Here is a 23,050-nt window from a genome sequence, read left to right as displayed (position 1 = left end):
GGAAGTTGCCCTTATTGCTGTGGGTACATCTCTTTAGTCCATTCATCTATGGCTTTTGAATTATCAGCTGCAAATAAGTGGTTATTCATTCTCCTGTTCATCTCCAAGTCATTGACTTCCTTCAGTTTTCAGAGCAGACTGCCTTCAGGAGCAAATCAGAAGAATATTAGTGTTAGGATATGTGGGACAATACAAAAATTAGAAAATGAGGGGGAGGAAAGGGAACTTCTTGAGTATACAAGGAGTGGAAGAGCAATGAACATAAAGGTCTTTACATTTTGAAAGAGTAAAAGAATCTACTCCAGTCTTGGTTATAATTCCCATTATTAATGATTTTGAAGGTTGTTGCCCTCAGCAATGAGAAACACATAGACAATGTACCCTACACAACTGGAATGTCACCTGAGCTTGGGTTAGATTAATACTTATCCATCCTTATGGGGTTGTGTACTGAAGAATTTGTTCATATTACAAGATGTAAAACTGACCCTCAATTATTTTTTAATTGTGAGCTTTGCACATTTCTTTTTAAATTTGTCAATATACATTAGTTTTCAGCACTGAACTTTTTCCCCTTTTCTTGTGTACCAGGTTACCGAATGTCAGCACCACAGAAGTGCCCAGAAGAAATATATAAAATAATGCAGAGGTGCTGGGACTACCATCCCGAGAACCGACCAAAATTCAGTGAGATTCAGAAAGAGCTATCTTCAGTCAAAAAGAAAGTGACATAGTAATGTACTAGTGCCAAACTCAATATGTGGGACTTGATTTTCCATTGACGTATTTTTTCCCCTTAAACACTATGCGTTTATACAACATTATTTGCAATATTCATTTAGGATTACTTTAAAATTAACTGGTTTTTATATACATGTGTACCATCTTGAATTATGTCTACACCTGCATTAAAGACATATACTGCCAAATGCTATATATCCAATCACAGTAATATTGTCATTTAGGTTACATGTAAATAGGAAAGCAGATACTGTAGATTTAAGGAACTGTGGCTTTTATGTGTTTTACAGCAAGTAACTGCTAATTTTTCAGAGTTTTTCTACTTAACACAGTCTTCTCACTCTGCTGTCCCTGTCTCAGTTGTCAACACCAGCAGCTCTCTAACATGGTGACTGTGTCATGCATGTTGGCCTTAAGACTGAAGACAGTTTTGACAAGTATTTCAGCTAGAAATTTTTGTATTTTTCAAATTCTATCTGCAACTTATTTTTTTTTTTATGGTAGCTTGTTTCAAGGGTAAAGGTCAATTAGATCCTGGATGTAAGTTTGCTTACCAAACAACAAAATCCAGAAATTCTTCTGTAGAAAATTGAGCTACGTGTTCATTTCTTACCATGCTATATTAAGTTCTTATGACTTTTGATATTATTTACCTATGCCCTTTAGTCTACCCCTTTTTTTTCCTATGAAGCCATCAGAATTCAGTAATGTGTCTTCTTTAATTACCTATGTTTGTTTAAGAAACAAACAAAATAACAGTCATTGAGCACATTCATTATTAAGAGATACTGCAAATCATCTGTCTTCCAAAGAATAGGTGAAAACAATAGGCCAACAGAAAGAGGTTTGCTAATGATAGCAGCATTGTAATAGGTGACCAATAGCATTGATCTTAGAGGAGTTAAACAATGTGAATTTCTAGATTTGCTTTTGATCTGATGTTTTTCCCTTAAATTGGCAATAACCATCAGTGTGCTGTTGGAGCTTTTAAAAGGTTACACAAAAAAAAAGCACATTCCATGCATAGTGTTGAAGGGAAAACGCTATGTTTACATGGCATGAGGAATTATCCAAGAAGCCCGAATAAGAACGTTATATTTTAAGTCTGTGACAGGTAAAATGAAGCAGAGTAGAAATACTCACCTTCTAAATTTTTAAAATCATTACAATCAGGTTTTAAAAGATGGGGGATAGACAAATTGTAAATGTCACCAAAAATAAAGGAAACTTGTTAAAAAAAAAAAAAAAAGGTAACATTCCATAGTATAAGATACAGTAGACAGGGAAGAGGAAAGGTACAGTGTGTTGCTCTGACTTTATGTTCTCTTCATAGTGGGGATTATTTTCTTTTGTTTCTACATAGAAACAAAAACAAGTTACAGTACCCTGGTCCGAGCTCCAGAGTTAAGGTGCTTAAGATTTCTTCATGAATCAAATAAAATTTTTCAGATCAAGGAATGTCTGTTGCTGTTAATACAAGTAAACGGAGACTGAAAGTAACACAGCATTATTAGCCCTATATAGTGAAATCTGTGGCTACACTGCATTTTTATTTCCCTTAAGGCGGCTTTTCTATCATCCACAGAATTTATGCTCTTTTAAAGCATGTTTGTGGTAGTGCAGGGTGGTAATGATTAAGGGCTATGTGTGACAAAAAATATGTGTAATCTAAAAGAATTTGTCTGAGGGCTGCTCCAAAAGTAATGCATCCTCTTTTATTACGTTGGTCCATGACATCAGAGGCAGTTGATTGTGGTATGGCAGCAGAGGGGCAGCCTGACAATATGGCATCTGACATGGAAGTGTAGATGAAGCAAATGTGTGTCACTGAATTCCTCCATGTAGAAAAAATGGCACCCACTGGCATTCATTGATGCTTGCTGAGTGTTTGTAGAGCCTGAACAGTCAGGTGGTGGGTGGTGCATTTCAGCAGCGGTGCCAGCAGTTTACCTCCACTGGTGCAGGTTTTTATAAGCACAGCATGCAGGCTCTTGTTCTTTGCTGGCAAAGATGCATAGCTCATGGTGGTGCCGGTGTTCGGAATTAATGTATTGTAGTCGAGAATTTGCTCTATCAAATAGTGTTATTGTGCTCTTTGTATCTGTACTTTCCATGGAAGTCAGGGGGAGGCATTACTTCTGGAGCATCCTACATGCATACCCATTAAGGTGTAATACTTGGCAAACTTGATGGCCTGAATTGAAATTTCCTTATCAGGAAATTCCTTATACTGGACATATTTTCCTTATAAGGAAACTTCCTTATACTGGACGTATTTTCTTAGTACTGTATTTCCGAGTAGCCCAAAGATATTTTTCAAGAGCAGTGGGAAGCATTCTTGTTCATTTGTGTGCTATTAAATATTACACACAGTTTGTGCCTTAATTTGCTAGTATGTTAATGCAAATGCAAGTGCACTAAGATTAAGAAATGCACCACAACGATATGGAAAAATCCCTGTCTCAAATCTATTATTAATCCAACTGCTGGTCATTAGGTATGCACCAAGAAAGTCTGCAAGTAAGGGTAATGGTGTCTTCTCTATCAGCATTCATTGCTTCTCTGGAGAGTTGATCTTCTTCTTCTGTGAAAGAGATGAATTATGTTTCTTTGCTATATGCCCTGGATAGCAAAAAAAAACAAAAACAAAAAACAAAAAAACAAAAAAACAAAAACCAAAAAAAACAAAAAAAAACCTTCTTTTTCACGAAATACTATTTTATTTGTTCATCTTGATTCTCATATATAGATAAGAAATGCATTCTTATTTATTCTGAAATGATTAACATTTGTAATTCATATCACAGTTCTGTTTAAATGTAGTGTACTTCTTAAAAAATGGGGATAATTCAGCAGCAAGAAGATATATTGTTGCTGCTGAAGTCAGCATAAGTTCAGCTAAAAAATAATCATTCTTCAGGAGAATACCAGCTTGAGTTTAAAATAAAATAAATTATAACACATATAAAAGGTATAAAATAAATTTAAACACATAGTCTCTTCAATTATTTAATGCTTTTTTTTTTTTCTTTTTTTCTTTTTTTTTTTTTTACAATTAATTTTTCAGTGTTTGTGGCAGAATTTGTTCATCTTTTCTCATTTGTAGTTAATGCCATTATACTTTAGGAAGTGCAATCCCTACCTATGAATACTTAATCTCTAAGTTTCTATGAATTTCTTGCTGGAGGAGAGTTTACAAACAGAACTGCCCTATGGTGAAATGTAAGAGACAGACATAGTATTCAGGAGCCAAAGTCACCATATCTGCTTTCTATGAACTTTTGATGACTGAAGTCTTGCATTATGCATAGGTTGTGCAAGTATTGTGGCTGCATATAGCTTGTAGACTTGATTTGCTATGGAGAGTTCACAAAAAATGTCAGTCTCTCTTAGACATACAGTATTTCAAGTAGGTTCTTAAATCTGCACTCAGTCTCAGCCAGATGGAGTCCAAAGGAGTTCTGAACTGTGTACACTGCTAAATGGGAGGGACTCAGAATACTGTTAAGGGCTGAGCCCAGATGTTATCTTCAGAATTCAGCTGTCGGTGAAATCATGAGGATTCCTCAGCATTTCAATTTCATTGGAAGCAAAGTATTGAAAAGCATCATGTCTGTAAACAAACTCCCTTCAGCAGAGGTGTAATCTTTTAGAAGTAGCACTCCACCAAGACCTTATCCTTCAAATGTACATTTTCATCAGTTTCTAATAAAAACAATGAGGCAGTTTTTCATGTAGTGACTAAAGTTATTTTGCATTTCTTCTTCAGTTTGTAAAGTCTCATCCTGTTTATGTGAAACAGAGAACTAGTTAAGGAAATAGTAGCTTATTGTTTAATCTGTGTCTTTAACCACCTGTTATAATTACCCACACCTGAAGCTTACTATGATGTTATCCATTCATTATCTATTATGACTATTTTAACTACTTTGTTAAGCTTATTGCACCCATTGTAAAGATACTGTTGGTAAAAAGCACATGCAATAAATAAATAAGTAAATAAGTAAATAAACAAGTACTTCTCCTGAGGTTACATAGAATAACCAGAACCCAGAAGCATTTAAAAATGCTTTGCATCTCTTCCCAGATGTCCTGCTGCATGGATAGTACCAGTTGTCGTTAACCACAAAGCCTGTGTCCTTAGTCTGACTGTCACGTTCTCTACATGGCAGTGCCTCTGATGCATTTTCAACTGTGAATTACTGGAAGGGATGAGTTAGTGTGTAAATAGTGTCATCACAGATGATATTCAAGAGCATCACTTCTGGAGGTGGCTGGTTGTAACGAGCAGTGATAAATCATTCTAAGGATGGAATAAAAAGAAAGAGGCAAATAGGGAAAATCCACTTCCTGTAACAGCTGTCTCATTTGTGGGCAGTGCTAATGTTGTTACAGCAGTGCACTTGTATTTGTAACGTTTTTACGACTAAGAGTAAATTAGTTTGCTGTTAAAATAAGAGTTCATCAATTACTATTTTTTTCTTAAAGCATAAAAGAACTCGTGATATTCTTGTCAGGCTATTTCTTGGATATTGTGGAGGGAAGAATACACAGAGGATGGAGAGATGCCCCTTGTACCAAACAAGGTATTTTCTTTTTCTTCTTTCAGAAATAAAGAGCTTTAATTAGTAACAAAAAAGCACAGAGGAAGTCCTGTATTCCTGAAGTTCTAAGCAATCATGGTTTAAGAGTGGTCTGCTAAATCAGCTCTATTAAGCAGGTTTTCTTCTGATTTCTACCTGCAGAAATGACTGTAAGAATGGAGTCATTAAACATTCACAAGTTATGGCTTATAAGAAAAAAAAGCATTAACAGCAACACCTATCATCTTTCTATAAGAATAACATCAGTGAAGAGTATTTTTTGTAGTCTTACACTAGAATCCCCCCAGCACAGCATTTCTTCCTAAAACGCAAAAAGAAAAAAGAAAAAAAGGACACCAAAAACACCAACAGGAAGATGTTTACTTTTACCCACGTAAAAGTCTCACACTGAAAACCCAAAAATCCGTTGCCAAATTTTGAATGCTCTTTCTAGTGTTGTCACTGATCCTTCACTGAAGCAGATAATGCAGCTGTGGTTTCAGCTCTGTCCATTTCTCAGCATTGCATATTTGTGCACTATAAACACTCAGCTTCACTTGCAGACTTGGCTTGGTGAGAGTGTTCCTAAATTGCCACTATTTGGAATTGCCATCTAGTTCTAGGACTACAAAACCTTACAGACCAAGTACATAGCTGACATTTTTGAGTTCTGAAAGAGGTGCATCTTCCTCCATTTAAACCATCCAAAAAGTTGAAGCATTTCTGCTTTTTAAAAGAAAAAGTCAGATTTCTTCTAGATTGCATGTGTTGAAAACATGTGCAAGGACCTTCCACTACTGAAAAAGCACAGATCCACATTGTCATCTCTATTTATAGTCAGCTCAGTCTTTCCTAACATATGAAGAAATGCCTAATTATCAAATTCAGTAGTAATATGAAACATTGGTTTTGTTACGTAAACCACTCAGATCCTGTGCTTGAATTATTCAAGATCCTTCCACTGCTCATGGTGTGTGGGGGGTAATTCCAGCTGAGCTCTGCTGTAGTGCTCTGCGCCCTGCCTCTCTGAACTGTTCCTTAGTTCTGACACTGCCACATACCACACGTGGTGCCTGTCACTTAATCCAAGGAAGTTACTCTTGCGACAGAAAAACTTCAAATGTATCGCTGGCTTAGTTTGACTCAAAAATATTATAGTGCCATTATACTCTCCTGTGGCAACATGTTTGTGTGAAGACTGAACTCACTGTGAATTAAGGTGAAGCGCATCGTCCAAACTGTGTTTCCAATCGTGCTACAAATCCTGGGTGTATCATGAATTGTACATACCATAAAAGACACTGAAAAACAGCATTCCTGACTGCCTGGTTTGTGGTACAGAGCATCCCGCTCACATGGAAAAATTATGAAGCTAATTGCACTCCTGGAAAAAGGGATGATTTGCTGACAGACCAGATACAAAATGCTAGCTTTGAAATTAGTAGCAATGACTTAATTCTCACTAAACCTCCTTGTAAATATGCCTTTTAATTGCCAGGAATTTCCTCTGAGTGTTGATTTGCATTATTTATATCCATTTTTCTTTTATAAATTTGACTTCCATATGTGATACAGTGTTTACTTGTGCTGGTAGTTTTATCCACTACCTCCAAATACTGAGACGTGCAGCTTCAGGAGCTGATCGTTGCACAGTCTGCAAATTCTGCAGGGAGTCAGTCTTCCAGGAGGTGTCCAAGTTGATACATCTTAAGGCTTTGTAAATATCAGCAAAAGTAATTGTTTCACTTCAAACCTGTTGCAGTTTGAACAGCAATCTTCCTTATAGGAAACACCACTTTAGTAGTAGCATTTGCGTTTTATTTGAGTTCAACAAGAGGGTAGAACTCTTCAGTGCAAAGGCGTAGTTGGTTGCACCATTCTAGTGCAAAGGAATAGCTCTCACCATGAAAGTGAATTGCTAGGTTCCAATTACAATGGCTAGGTGCCCTTGGCCATGCTGGTACATGGCATGGATGTGGCCAGGTTGCTGTAGGAAGGGCCTTGACGTCTGCATGGGACACTTCTGTAGAACACTTAATGCTCGCTGCAGTCCGCCAACAAACCTGCTGGTGAGGGGAAGCTTGCTGCATGGTGAGTTGTGGCTGATTGCTGGCATTGCCTGAGCTTGTGCATAAGGGAAGAGCAACAGCATTATTTCATTGTCACTGTCCAGGCAAACGGAAGAAGAAATATGCGAGGGGGAGCTGGTATTCTCTTTCCTTCCATCTTCTGTTTAGTCATGTTACAGATTCAAACCTCCAACAGAGCTACGCACTAGGGAAAATGTTCGTGTTCCTGCTGTTGTGTAACCTGTAACTGACAGGTTAACCGGATGGGTTTTTTTCCAAAAAACACCTAATAGGAAGAAACAGGCTCATTGCACAAGGCACAAAAGTCAGGCAGACTCCTAAAAGGAAATCGTTGAGGACTGAAACCCCAAACACTTGTCCTTTCTGTAGAAGGTCTGTATAGATTCGTGCTCATCCAAAGGATTCCCATAGAGTAGTCTGGGGCTAACTGTTCTAAGATGCCTGCTTTTCAGCTGCAGGTGTTTCTTTTCCTTTGTGCCATTGCAGCAGCTGGGAATGGCAGAGGGGCACTGAGGGAGGGCCGGGTTCACGGAACCACGTGCAAGGGATCCTCAACACCACTGATCATGAGTAGGTTACAGCTTGCAAACAAACTTTCTTTTCCAGTTTGTGCCTGAGTTAAACACCAGCAAGTTTAATATCAGGTAAAGCACCTTTTATGCTCCTATTGTTTAAAAATAATATTGTGAAACATTGGTAATACATAACACTGGAAATGAGTGCATGGATAGTAACACATGTAAATACAAACAAAAATACCCCACATCACAAGTTCATCTGACTTCTAAGCAAGACTGAAATAATGACTATGTAATACAGTTGCCAGTTGTCTGTCCTTTATAATTTTAAATAGATCTGCAATCTAACTCCATTTGTTTGCCATTTTTTTATATACTTTAAGGTTACCCTTTTGAAACTTCAGCTAACTTTTTTATTTTCCTAGGCTGATACAAAACAGAATTCTTGTAAACTGCAGGCCATTTTTGAATAATGCTCTGTCTTTTCTCATGGACAAGTTACATGTCCCCTTTTTACTGTACTCTTCCAATAAATGTAAAATATCTGTATCAAGCTGTCTCATTTTACTTCATATTAAAAAGATGTATTCATTCACTTGCTCTGTAGCCAAAAGAAGATCTAACAGTGCTCAGGGGAATACAACAATTCAAAGTAGTCTGCAGTTCTCTAAGAAAGAAAATCAAATGTTCAGGTTTGTTTGTTGGGTAGTTGTTTTCTTTGGCAACTTCAGGATTTACCCCTTTGATCCTTCTGCCTAGTTTGCCTGTCACTTGTCTCCTCTTTTAATTGGGAAGAGACAAGAAGAGTAACCAAGTCGGCACAAGTGGAAGAGGTTTGAAACCTGGGGCTTTAGCTCTGCAGTGCTGATGGTGGTGTAACACCACGCTCATTTTAATTCAAGCTAGAATTACACTAAAGAGCAAAGCTCTGAAAAGCGAACATCCATATTCTGCAAAATCCTTCCTCTTTCTACACACATTTCCAGTTAAGAGCAATGCAACAATGCAAATGCATTCTATACTGTTTATTTTGCATGATTTAGTGCTCTGTTCACTTGATATGAAAAAAAATTGTTGCTCACAGTACTCATTTTAAATATTTTGATTGTTTAGATCTATTTTATACTTTACTTCAAGAAACCAATCATGGTAATAATTCCCATTTTTACCATGCTTTGATGCAGATTCTTCTATTTCCATAATCACTTTTTAGTGTTAGCTAATACGAAGTCTGTAATTCAGAAGTTATGGCTGAGGTAAGAAAACAGAACTATTATGCTACAAAAAAAGATTTAAACATCTTTTCAGATCTCATGGTTATAAATAAGTCACTGAAAGAACTTTTCCAGCTGCCTTCTGCTCCCTGCAGCTGCACCTTGCTCGAACACCCAGCACCAGGGGAGTGACAGGCTTTGTGTACCCACGCATTTTAAGGAATTAAATATTACTGTTCCCTCTTACAAACTCTTTGAGGGTACTTTTGTGCACCGTCTCCCAATAACCATTCCTGAGAGAGATGTAAGTTCAAAGCTCATCCCTTGGATGTGCTGCTGGGTATTGAAACAGAAGACAACACAGCGTGCGATTGCACATAGCCATGGTGCCTTTCTGCTGGGTCATTTATTTGCAAGATAATTTTAGTAAAATTTGCTGCAGTTAAGTCTGTTCTGCTCAGCAATGCCCCACCTCTCAGTTACTAAGACATTGTTTGAAAACCTGCTACTGCCAAACACCGGAGAGCATCGGTCATCAAATTTCCTCCTTTGAAGTGTCACAGCAGTTCATTAGGAGATCAGCCTTCAAGGTGACCAGAGTCTTTGCGTAGTCCTACATTTTTTTTACTATTTAGAAGTGAATTTAAAGGAGCTGGAGTATAAAGGATTATGTTCATGAGACTTTTCAGAAGATCCCCATGGAGATTGCACACTTAAATGCCACTTTAAATAGTAGTGATAGCATTTCCATATTCTTAAGATGCCTGATTTAACCATTCAGACACATCTTCCCCTAACAGACATAACTAACAGTCTGCAGTGACAAAACAGTCCTGTGCAGGAACATGTGAACCACAATTCCAACACTACAAAAACACCTTGTTTCATACTTCAATTCCAGCTGAATTTTCAAATTAGCACTTTTGTGCCAATCTGACCTGTGAGTCCTGCTCCAGCAGGTACTGTGCAACTGGTAGAACTCTCCATAGAATCCATTTGGGCATAACAAGTTTGATAATGGATAACAGCATTTGCATTCATCACATTTTATCCAATTGCCCAAAGTTGACATGTGTGAGTCAAAGTGAGTTTATTTAATTCTGTCTACAAGCAACAGCCATACTTCCCTCCATTTTACATCCAAAAGATGCGTGTTTAAATATGTTTTTATACTCATGTACAAAACCTTTCCCTAAGTTTGGAGAAATACTGTTTTAGTCAAAATACAGATGCTCATTAGTCTTGTTCAGAGACACAGAGAAGGATCGCATCAAAAATAAGTGCCTGCCTTCATCCTGTTCTTTATGGATTTGAGGGATTGAGATGATGTTTGGTTTGGGGAGTGGATTTTTTCCCTTATAGCGTGTTCGGGTTAGTGGCCATCTGGTTTGTTGACCTCCTTGATCTTTGCTTCAGAGTCCCTAACCTGCCACCACCTCCATGCTCAGGGAGCTTAGCCTGGACCAAGGACTATACAATGTTCCTATTTTTAACTTATTTGTTGGATCTACCCAATTAACCACCCCACACACTCACTCCATGCCTCAAACCAGCATAGATGAGAGGAAACTTGCAGTAACTCACACTTAGTCAGCATGGAGCTGATGTACCATGAGTATGATGTACCAGCAGTGGCATGATAACATGGTTCCAATATGAAAATCATTATAAGGACATGTGATCCCCAGCACACACATTCAGTGAGGCAGTTGGATTTTAGTCCTCTTTTGAGTCATGTTCTAGTCACAGTATTCTTCAAAAAGAATTGAAGAAAGAATGAAATCAAACTACAGGCTAACTGTGAATACTCAGAACAGCAGACTGAGATTTGGTCATGCTGTAATGGAAAGAAGCATGTGTCATCTTCAACACACATTCAAAGCATGAAATAATGAAATTAATGAAATATTAGTTCTCTGATAGTTCAAGGAAACGTGAGATTGCTTTAAGTACAGCTCTATAGTATATTGAAAGATTTATCTATTTCCTCTCTTGAAAGCTTGCATTGCTAAGTGTAATTCATGACAGAGGTGGTATGGAGAGGGGTAAGGAGGACAATGTAGTCTCTTCAGCTGTTTCTGCAAGCAGTAGCTATGAAAGCCCATCTTGGTTACACTAACAGAGAAACTTCAGAGCCACTGTAAAGTTAGACCAAAACATTACTCTAAGTCCTTACTTCCAAGTCTCCCACTCATCTGATCCCAAACTTCTGGAACCAAAAATCCTTTCCAGAACTTTACAACCCTTAGTTTGAAACAAAAATGAAAAATATTATAAAAATAACTCTGGTACTTAGATCTAGGCTGTTAACTCACACCCTACCACTTATCACCTGAGAACGGTTTGACATCACACTGTAGCCTCCTTTCAGGTAGTCACAGGCAGTAATGAGCCTTCTTTTCTCCAGACTAAACAACCCTAGTTAACTCACTTACTCCTCCTAAGTCTGGTTCTTTGGTTTCTGCACCATCTTTGTTGCTCTTCTCTAGGCACACTTTCAGTGAATATCCTTCTCATAGCAAGAAACCCAAAACTGAGCACAAGATTCATGATACGCTCTCACCAGAACCATACACAAGGAGAAAATCTGTCTTGGTCCTTCTCGCCACGCTATTTCTGACATAGGCCAGGATACGATTAGCCTTTTTGATCACCCAGGTGCACTGCTGACTCATGTTCAGATGAATGTCAACCAACACCTCCTGGTCCTTTTCTGTTGGACAGCTTTCCAGCTGCCCTCCCCCAAACCTACGGAGTTCCATGGGGTTGTTCAGACCCATGTGCAGCATGCAACCCAGATCTCTGCCCAAATCTTGAGACCAAATACACCATCCAAATGTTCTCCTGTGACTCTTGTGGACAGGAATGCTTTCCTACTCTCATAAATACAAGCCCTCACTTGGCAGTGGCAGTAAATGAGTGACAACTTGCGTTACATCAGTTCTAACTTAGAAGACATTTACAGTACTTTATTTCAAACATACAATATATGCTTCAGGTGTATTTAATCAGCAGCAACAGGCCTGACCCAAAATCTCCTTTTTGAAGAAGAAGAAGTAATTATCTTCTCAGCTGCTCATCAACAACATGGTTTTCTTATTAGGGTATCTTACAGCGCGGTAGTGGCAGACAATTCTGCCTTCTTGCTATGATGTATGCAAGAAGTCTCCCACTCTGTGTCTGCTTCACTTCACTGTCAGAATTCCTCTCACTTCTATCAAGCTCAGAATTTTCAGGATTTTTGTTGTTGTTGTTTTAAATCAGCATATTGTTTAAGGAGAACTAAGAAAAATGCCTTCTATTAGATGCACTTGGCCAGCTTTGAAGAGGCTGTCAACCATAACTATCTTTTCCTGCAGTAACTGGAATTTCAGATACAAGAGATGCTTTTAATAGTTCCAAACAAAGAGTTTCAATTGTTATTTGTACAAGCTAACATATTTCATTTCCACTTTTATTTTACAGGAAAATAGGTTTGCCTTGCATTCCAGGACAGAAAGTAATTTCCATACAACTCATGTCTTAAGCACCTATTTTTTGATCCCATCAGAATCACTCTTCACACAGCCATCTATGTGGGACACCTGGGACAACACACACTTCTCTGACAGGCATTCAGCATATTACAGTAACCAGTTGTGAGTTTTCCTGAATGAGCTGTGCAGGAAAGTGCTATCTGCAGAAACCCCAGCTCACGAGCTCCCAGCCCCAGCAGTTTCTCTTGCACATAAGGAGCCTGCAGAGCTGGCTGGGTACAGAAAGACAACCTTGTAACTGCTCAGCTGGCCCAATTAAGAAAATGATAACCGAGAATAAGGAACCTTTGAAACCATATGATCTTCTAAATAATGTTGAGATAATCCAAACTAAACACAGAAGTTGACATCTTGCCCCCCTTTTATTTATATATTTATTTGTTGGCTTATTTTTTTATTTATTATTAAACCTTTTGTAAAGTAGGTATACCTTCAAGAGCAGGTACCAGGCTCCTATGTCCAGGAATTCAATACACGGCGTGTGGAGATGTTACAGAGCACAAAAAGTGACATAGTTCACAACTGCAGTTCCACCCCCATGGATTTTAATTTTCTCTGCATTGCAGCCACCTCAACAACAGGCTCTCATGGCTGTCAGCAGCCCATGTGCCTCTACCTTTCCCTTATTGTCCCAGCTGGCAGAAACACCAGCCCCCCAACCCCCCCAGAATCCAACTCCCAGCTGCAGGTCTGTCCTGCTCTCTTATGAGCCAAGGAACACTGCCTGAAAGCATTTCTCAGAGCCAGAGAGTACAGACAATGTTGGAAATAGCTAGTAACATTTGCCATAATTAGTCACTCAGGAATTACTAGGTTTATTGCTGGAACTCCCCTAATTATGTGATTACCATGAAATATGAGGTTTAAGTGAATTTAAAACTAAGAGACAGGAAAATCCATGATCCGTTTGTCAGCCATATCTGCTTTGCTGATGTTCTTTGCTGAACATTTATGATGTTCCTCTGTTCTGGCTTATGGGAGTTTTTGTTGGAGAGAGGCTGAAGAATAAGTTCATTAAGAATAATTTTCAGAAAAGAACCTCTGTCATACTATTGTAGAAAACATCAGCTTCAGGCACTTTTGCAAGCAGCTATGTGATACAGTAGAGAGAACACAGACTGCTGGATATCACCACTAGTTCATAAATCATTCTAAGACCTGATGGTCACCTGCAAACACACCATCCATCTCTCGAAGCCCAGCTTTGACACTTTTCTTTGATGTTGACAGGAGGAAGAAGCTGAGCCTGGCTTGTGGAGGGGCTGCTCCCTGTTGTGGAGGGTGGGTGGGAGACTTCCCCTAAATTTCCTTCCTTCCTCTTGGCCTCTTTTCCTTGGAGAAGGATGAAGAGTGTACCCCACTGAGCAGCTGTGGTCCCATCCAGTTGACAAAGTGAGACTGCATTCCCAGTGAGAGCTCCCTGCACCCAAAATGGGTGGCTCAGAGCTCATCACCCCACATCTAGGGGTTGGGTGTTCTCAACATTCTGAGCCCTGCCCACAATACCCCTGCTGTCTATAGACCTAACACCTCAAAGAAGGTTTCTTACAGTGATGTGAGTGTTCATTGCTCTCCGTCTCCTCTGATGCTTAAAAGGCTTGGTGATGGAGTTATTCTGAAACAACAGAACTGAAGAACAAAGGTATTGTTGATTGAACCTAGTATAATTATCATTATATCTCTTGATAGTGATAGGACAAGCAGGAATGGTTTTAAACTAAGACAGGGAGGTTTAGGTTAGATAATAGGAGGAACCTTTTCATTCAGAGAGTGGTGACGTGTTGGAACAGTTTGCCCAGAAATGTTGTGGATTCCCCATCTGTGGAGGCATTCAAGGCCTGGTCTGGTGGTTGGCAACCCCGCCCACAGTATGGGGGTTGAAACTAGCTGATTTTTAAGGTCCTTTTCAACCCCAGGTCATTCTATGATTCTAAGATCATGGGGATAAAAAAATAAAAGATAATTAAATACCTTCTTTTTCAACAATGGTAGACATGACTTTGCCAGGCATCTTGGGGAGCTCTTGCTGTGAGGTTAACAACAACTTGTGTACTGGAAATGCATTTCCATAAAACTGTCTCAGGCAAGAAAAAATTGACAAACATCAAGAAATGAGAGCACAGTCTGTTCTTCTACACTTGGTTATTATTAATATTCTTCAGTCATCAGAATATCAAAATCTTTGGCAGTGATGGATGCAATTTAGCTACTCCCTAGAGATGTCTTTAGAGAATGCGTAATCAATTTTATAAATGAGCAGCTGGCCTGCACAGCAAGGTGCACTCTGCAATTCACCAAAATGAATCATGAATTGCATATACCCTTGCATTAGGAAGATTGGCATTCATCTTAGAAACTGTTTGGAGTAAGTGTTATTTCTTCCACATGCTGCAAGTCTAACAGATACTAGTGGTGTTGGGGTGGTGCAGTGGCTATGCACGTCTAGGGCAGCTGCTAGGCCACAACCATGGCAAGGCAGAGGGGCAAGAAACAGAAGTATATTTCAGTCTGCCTGGGTCCTGTGGAGCGGTGACAGCTGTGAGGAAGTCAGAGGCTGGTGTTACATCCTTTATGAGCCCAACAAATGGGTGTTCTAAGCAAAGTGACAAGTATTTATTTTAATACTGATCAGAAGTATTTCACTGCAGGAGCAGAAAAAAAAAGTCAGATGCCATGTCCATTTCTCTCAAACTTAGTGATCTCTGGGAGCCAGCACAAACGTTTGCAGAGGCCCAAGGGCATTTGGTTGACTTTCTGCTGGCCTTTCTGTCTAAAATACAATTTCTCAGGTCTCTGTGTGGCAATGATTTGTAACTCTCATATGCCCATGGAGAACAACCCATCCGTTACACCACCTCTAGCAAAATCTGCACTGTGACAGCTTTCTGAGGTCAGGTAGGCTACTGTAATGCTTCGGATGGGCAAGCATGCCATGTCTACACTTCTTATGATTCCTCAGAAGGAAAAACAGGGCAAGCAGAAAGGCATGGAAGAAAATGTGGACGCTAACGTGCAGAGCAACTAGTCTCTGCAAGGAAGCAAATCTACAGTCGGACATGTTTTCTCCTCATGGCACATTCTCTGGACAGAGACCATCTCAGTGTCCCTTCCCCTTGGAAGTGCTGTCCATCCCCACAGAAACTTTCCTGCAGATCCCAGGTGCCTCTGATCAGTTTCCATCAGTGTTTACATTTGGATTTCATGGTAAGGATGCAGATGGCAAGAAGGGAATAAAGATGGTGGCATTGCTCAAAGCTGTCCTGCGTAGTTTATTTGTGACAGTGTTGGCTTCATTCTTGAGAGAATTAGGGCAGTAGTAGCTGAGGCTGTGAGCTACGTTCAGCAGCAGTGTGAACTGCAGGAGAAGAAGTGTGTTTGTGGGTGCACATGCTATTAATTTTGGTCCCTGGACTCTGAATGTGCTGCAGGAATTCAGCACACAGCCTCAAGCCTGCTGACTTTGCTGTAGGCCTGCTGAGTCCCTGCACTTTTTAATGAGTTCAGCAAAATACCGATAATCCTCTCTGCACAGATTTAGTTCATAAACACCTTTTTTGGCATTTCAGACACCTGACATTAATGAAATGAAAAATTAAATTGGGTGTTGCAGCACCCAACAGTCCTGTTGCATTGCAATGACTTTCATGACTTGACTATTTTTACTACATGAGAATAAATAAAGTCCATGAAGAATACACACGGAGCACTGCATCTGTAGGTAAACAGAGGAAAGCCACAGAGAGATCTTGGCACATCACACTGGTTCAGCACCAAGACCATAGATAGGAACACCATGTGGAGGAGCACAACCTTTTTTTGGGTCTCACTGCGCCTGGGCAGACACACAGAGGTGTAGTAAAGGATTTCCATTCTTGCCAGAATGAAGAATAACCTTAATGGTTAGAAGAGTCTTCTGCTAGCAACACACTACAAACTTGTGCCTGAAGCCCAGCAGCTGCTGCAGTGGTGATTCCTGAAGTGGCGATGGCCATCACTGCAGTGCCAGCCTCCTGGCAGCCATCCTGGGTAACAAGTACAAACATGAGAAAAGTGCCCACTTTTTAGCTCTGGACACCACTTTCCCTCGTCTAGTTGCCCTAGATCTGAAGCTAAGGAATGCAGGAGCTGAGCATAGTGCTGATCAGTTATTTCCCCTAGAAGACATTTGAGGTAAGTTCTGCACATTTGATGTTATGTTTGGATCTCAGCTACTTTGTGCTGGCTGCAAAAGAGAGATGCTCATCACAGGGGATGCCCCCTTGGCATCCGCATCCTCTTTCTTGACTGTTCATCCATGCTTAATTTTCATTCACTTAATTTTTTTTTTAATATTCAATGTCACAAAAACATCACAAAGTATTTTTAACTTTTTAAACAAGTTTATTCTGTGCCTACTGAGCAATTGGTCTTAAAATACATTTTTAAAAGGAGCTGTAGACAAGAACCTCTCTGTCACTAAAGCTTAAAAATTTTTCTGTATGTGGGAAGCTTTCTTTACCTCAAAAATAATGTCACAATCTCATTAGGAATGATTCTGTTCTTGCTGTGTTTTCTGCTGAGCCTCCAGAGTTATGTTCCAAAATCTAGGATTGAGGGGAGCATTATGGCACTTACGTGGCAGTGACACTCCATATGCATCAAGCAGTTATTTGAATCCTCCCTTTTGAAAGCAAAGTTATTTTCCCAAGGGAGACCAATCTGTGTTTCAGAAAATACATTTCCAAGTCTTATTCTTTCATTGTTGTCTCCAAGAACAGATAACACACTGTCTGTGTCAAGTGGAAAGTTACAGGAGGGCGACGTGCTGTGCCATTCGTATCAGGTTGCATGGCAGGGCTTGGCTGCAGCAGCACTGCCAGGGGCACAGCTTGCTAGCAAAGCCAGGACCTTGCCAAGTGAGAGAGGAGCCTGAGTCCTTGGAATAAAGGACAGGGTCATTCACTAGCTAGGGATGCCTAAGGACTCCTTTCTGGCTGGCTGGATCAGTAAAAGCAGTACTTTCACGGCTTTTATTTCTTGTTAACAAGAAGGCTAGACAGCCAGCACCAGTCCTTAGTACGTAAGGACTGCAGTGGTGCGAGTGAGTGAGAGGCAGCACACAAGACCTGAACTGTGACACCGATCTCACGTTCTCTGATACCAAATCTGTAAATCTGACAACATCTGTTTTTCCCCATTTCTGTATCTGATCACAGCCAACATCAAACAAACAAACAAACAAACAAACAAAAAAGAGTTTGTAGAACTTTTGAAACATCCTCTGGTTCTATTTGCCTTGAGGAATGACCCATGGCATGCCCATGATAGCTTATTTCCAAATCTGTACAAATCCCACGAAGCAAAAAATAGCCAATCACTTTTAAGTACATGGATGTCATTTAAATGCCTTTCTTTTATTTGAGTGAATCTGACAGCCTATGGATAGACAGCATGTATATAAACTCCGCTCTAAAGGAAAGGAGCTGGCATGTGAGCCATGGGGTGCCTGAAGAGAGCTGTGCCCCAACCCATGTCTGCCACACAGTTCACCCTGATACAGAGACAGCAGGCCAGAGTAGGCCTTGTGTTTTTGGAGCCTGATGCTTTTGTTAATGCGTAGGCCTTCTCACAAATTTCCCTGTATTCACAAAATCTTTTCCTCCTTAATCAGCAAGATGTCTCACCAGCTGTAAGCAGCAATTACCTTCTTCTATATGACAGGGTTTGTAGTTGGATAGCATGCATGCATTTTTTTTCCCTAAGAATACAGTCACCTATCTACATGGTAAGTGGAAATAAAACAGCAATTACTATTATTTCTTTTTGTGAGAAATAGGACCAACTGTCAAGCATGTATTAATTTTGTGTTAGAAAAGATTATTCCACAATTCAGTGCAATTTTCACAGTCAGTCATCAAATAGAGGGTGAATAAAAGACAGCACAGATTTTTCTAGACCTCAAAGAAAAAAATAGTTCAGCAGAGATCTTCTTAGAGCTACAATCACAGGAGGCACACTTGACAAACCATTTCCTAACTGTGCTGCCCAGGGGATTTACAGTTGGTTTCTGTCCAAACATTTTTCAGTCAGACATCTTTCTCCTGTGGGCACGCTGTAGGCAAGCAGAGCTGGGAGAGATGTGGAGGCCAGGGCTGTCACAGCCATTGCCTTTCCTATAACTCTTTCTTTTCCCCCTCCCAACCTTGCTCCACACAGGTTAAATTATCTAGTTATTGATTACATAGCAGGCAATACATCCAAGGTTTTTCATTGCTGTCTCACAAGTTTGGTGCCTACTGCAGCTGAAAAGGAAGGCAGTTAAGTTTCATGGGGGTGAGCGGGCGAAGTCATCAGCGTCAGAGCGCAGCCTCTGGAGCTCAGCCCTTACAAAAGCGCAGGAGGAGATCAGGGCATGCACCGGAAGGGCAAGCAGTGCCTGGGATGCCAGTAGAGAAGAAATCTTGTGTTCATACGTACCCCAGCTCTTGTTTTGTGCATCTTCTTTCTGGATATGCTACTGCCATCCTCTCTGAAATTCCAGCTAGTCCAAAAATGCATAGAGTAACCATACCTTGTTGCCTGTGTGGCCTTCCACAGGCCAGTCTGCATACCCGAATGTAACAATATAGTGGACTTTCTTCTTTAGCTTTCATTTTGGAGGTGAGATGTTTTTACTAAGCAAAACATACAGCCCTGGCATTTAACCATTTCTGGCCGACGGTCACATGGAAAAAGTGGCAATGCACAGGAAAACACCCTCTTTCCTGACCTTATTCCTCTGCTTTAAAAGCTCACCACATTTTGTAAATTAGTGGCTATTTATTCATTTATTTTAACAGAAAACAAGTCTAGATGTGCCTATATATCATCACATTGGTGTGTCACCCCTATTGCATAAATCCTCACGATCTCAATTGCCTCCTCGTTTGTCCTAGTACTACAGAATGCACGTAAACACTCAGAAGGAAATAATCAAATGCAACACATTGTCTGTTCTTCTTTCCTAAAACATAGAATCTTATTTTCTCAGGAAGAGATTTCGCTTCTATCTAGAATGCTTGTTTATTTTATAGCATTTTGTCCTGAAGTTCCTCTTTCAGTCTCTGCTGTGGCGCTTGAGCTCAGTGATAGCTTATTATTTCTGTTTGAGAGAAATCCCACTCACCCAGAGCACTGCTGTCATCTTGCTCCATATTCAGTTTTTTAAAAAAAGCATCAAGCAAATTATTAATAGAGGTGAGTAAGAAGAGACAGAGCTTCTCTAATCCCTTCTTGTCCAAACTCCAACATTTTAAATCAAACCTGGATGATTGGACTGTGCTTTACTGGCACTGATCTTGGATGGGAAAGAAATGTGAAACAATTTATAAAAAATGTAAAAGGAAATAGGAAACAATGCAACTCAATACAATGGTACAAAAAAAATAATACAAGACTAAATAGTACAAAAAGAAAAGAAAAAGGATTTTCTTTGCTGTGAATTCATACTTTCTGCCTTAATTAAGATAGGTATGAACAGTTCTGTTCCTGGCATTATCCAACAACAATTCAATGCAGAATACATCAAAGCCAGGCAACCAATGGCAGAGCCAAAATCTCAAGTCTGTAGATGACCCGAAACTGAGAGGTATGCCTGATGCACCAGAAGGTCATCCAGATGGACCTGGACAGACTGGAGAAATGAGCTGACACGAATCTCAAGAAGTTCAGCATGGGGAACTGCCAAGTCCTGCATCCAGGGAGGAATAGCCCCAGGCACCAGGACACACTGGGGGTTGCTGGGGTTACCAGCTGGATCTCTGTAGAAAAAGCCTGGGGAGTCTTGGTGGGCACTGAGTTGAACATGAGTTAGTAATGTGCACCTTTCTGCTAAGAAGGCTAACCATTTCCTGAATTGCATTAGGCAAAGCAGGTGAAAGGAGGTGATCCCTCCTCTCTCCACAGAACTGATGAGTGAGGCTGCAGCATGGGGTTCAGTTTTGGGATTCCCAGTCCAAAAAAAATAAGTGGAGGGTCCACAAAGATGACTGAGGAGTCTTGAGCATCTCCACTGTGAGGAAAGGCTGGGAGAGCTGGGATTGTTCAGCCTTTTTTTTTCAGAGGAGACTGAAGAGTATCCCATTAATATCTACAAATTGTTGAAGGGAGGAAATAAAGATGATGAGGCAGGGCTCTTTTCAGTGGTGTCCAGAGCCAGGAAAAGAGACTTCAAGCACAAACTGGAGTGCAGAAGGTTTACTCTGAACACCAGGAAGCTCTTCTGTGCTGTGCACATGTTGGAGCACTGGCACAGACTTCCCACAGAGGTCTGCTTGGAAATCTCCAAGGACATGGTCCTGGGCACTCTGCTCCTCGCTGGAGAAGGGGCTTGGCTGAATGGACCCGGAGGTCCTCACCATCCTCAGCCATTATGTCATTCTGCATGTCTTTAAACTGGGATGGCTCAGTCTTCTGCTAATGAAACACCTTTTCTGAGGTGTGCAGAAGGCTCTTGGAGGGGGCAGCATGCAGAGCAGATGACTTAGTCTGCAGCTAGCTCGTTCCCAGCATATCTGAAGGCAAGGCAATGTCATCTCAAGGCAATGAGGCTGCTGCTTTTTCTTCAGAAGGTCACACTTGGTTCATTGCCTTTAGTCTCACACCCATCACCCATTCGCCATTTGTAGATACAGAGTTCATAGATGCCTAACTTCAAATGCAGTAAAGAGGGACTCCAAAGTGTAGTGAAACAGCTGCAGAAAAGAATCCTTAACCAGAATGAAGTACTACACAAGATGTTCTCTGTGTCATTTCATTTTTGAATTTCTTTTTTGTGAAGATCAAAGTTATATCTGAGAAAGGCACTTCATTTGAATTCCTTAACTGAAGTTCAGAGATGTGTTAAAGAAGTGCAGGGGGAGGGATTGAGCTTTTATCACTTTTGTGTCACCATTAAATCCCTACAGAGTAGTTCAGATAGGGACTAGTTCCCATCCTGAAACAAAGTTCACTCTACAGCATTGCAAGCTAAAGTTACAGCTCTTCCACAAAAATGCAATCACAGTTCAATTAGTTCTGAATTTAGGACAAGGCAGTTTTTACAACACCTTAAGGTAACGAGCCATACAGCATGAAGAGGGCTTTAGAGTACAGACCGGTGAGAATGTTGCTTTGTAATAGAGAGGAGAGGCGAATCTCATCTACCATCATGTTTATTCCTCACCAACTGATTATTCTCCTCTTGGTTGCACCTCTTTATATGAATATGTTATATGAAGCAGGGACAGGTCTTTCTCAGTTTTTGTCTTTAAACCAGCGCTGGAACACTGCTGTTCCAATTGTGTAGCGTAAGTGCGTAATCACAAAAAGCATAAGCAAGAACTGAAAACAAAGCAGACAAAAATACATGGGCCTTTAAGCCTCACCACACAGAATTCACAAGCAGACTGAATGGTAGTTTAAAGTGCTGCATTACTGCAGTGTGTGTATTTGGTAAGATCTACCACCCGGGTATTAAAAGAACATCTACTTTTTGAAAGACAAGATTATGAATCATGCAGAAGTCTTATGAAAGTATGCTATAAATGCACGTAGCTCTTCAGAAGAGCTGAGACAAATGAAATCCCCTCTGATCTGCAGAACACTGCACAGTTGCTCTTCCTGGATACACCTAAGGTCCTTCCGAAACACTTCGAATAATAGCAGTAGCTATGGCCAATATGCTGCCAAAGATTGGCTGACAAATGTAGAATACTGTTTTCTCTTGGACTTTTGTAGCATGTTAGAGGAAACATAATGGCCAAAATAAGCAAGGAAGGCAAGGAAAGGAATGTGAGAAATTCTATTCCTTGCACTGTAAAACACAAACTGCCTGTAAAGTACTATACAATCCTGTTCACTCAGCTTCTGCTCATTCCTTATTTATTGTGACAACTGACAGGCTGCTTAGTACACAGAAAAAATACTCAGGTGCACTGCCACATAATGCCACCTCTGAAGGTGCAAACTACCACATGGCAGTGTTGATTTATCTGAAATGCCTATGTGCACAACTCATACTCTAGAAAGCCACACTGTCACCTTCTTAAAAACACAAAGTAACAATAACACTGACTTTCTTCTACCATAATCATACAATCCAAATTTCTGCCGGGTTGGTTTTGTCTCCTGTTGCAACTCGTGCTAATTTAAGACAGTGATTAGATTTACACTTAATTACTTTTTTTCCTATTTGGGGTTACAAGGGCTAGCATGTCTGATGGGAGGAAGGATAAACAGAGAGACCAGAGAAAACCTAACCTAAGAAATTTATCACTCAGTTCTCCATCTCAAGCCACGCTCCTGCCCCTTTGGTCCTTTACAGGACACGGTACCCATGCACTCTGGAGTCACAGAAGCTACTACAACTCC

The 23,050-nt window shown here is 40.2% G+C and overlaps 1 protein-coding gene across 3 annotated transcripts in view; it reads left to right on the top strand.

Moving 5' to 3' along the window:
• FER (FER tyrosine kinase) overlaps positions 1 to 4,470 on the top strand; it is a 165,385-nt gene extending 160,915 nt beyond the window's left edge. For all 3 annotated transcript variants that reach the window (XM_052700998.1, XM_052701000.1, XM_052701001.1), the window contains one exon: positions 592 to 4,470. In XM_052700998.1, the coding sequence (XP_052556958.1) occupies positions 592 to 734 (143 nt within the window). In that variant the 3' untranslated portion in view covers positions 735 to 4,470. The remainder of the gene's footprint in view (positions 1 to 591) is intronic.
• Positions 4,471 to 23,050: the final 18,580 nt, after the last annotated feature.

This window comes from Tympanuchus pallidicinctus, unplaced genomic scaffold (assembly GCF_026119805.1).
Source record: "Tympanuchus pallidicinctus isolate F22 unplaced genomic scaffold, pur_lepc_1.0 scaffold4, whole genome shotgun sequence".
NCBI classification, from domain to species: Eukaryota; Metazoa; Chordata; class Aves; order Galliformes; family Phasianidae; genus Tympanuchus; species Tympanuchus pallidicinctus.
The sequence above is the reverse complement of the archived record's forward strand: the minus strand, read 5'-3'. Positions and strand labels throughout refer to the sequence as shown.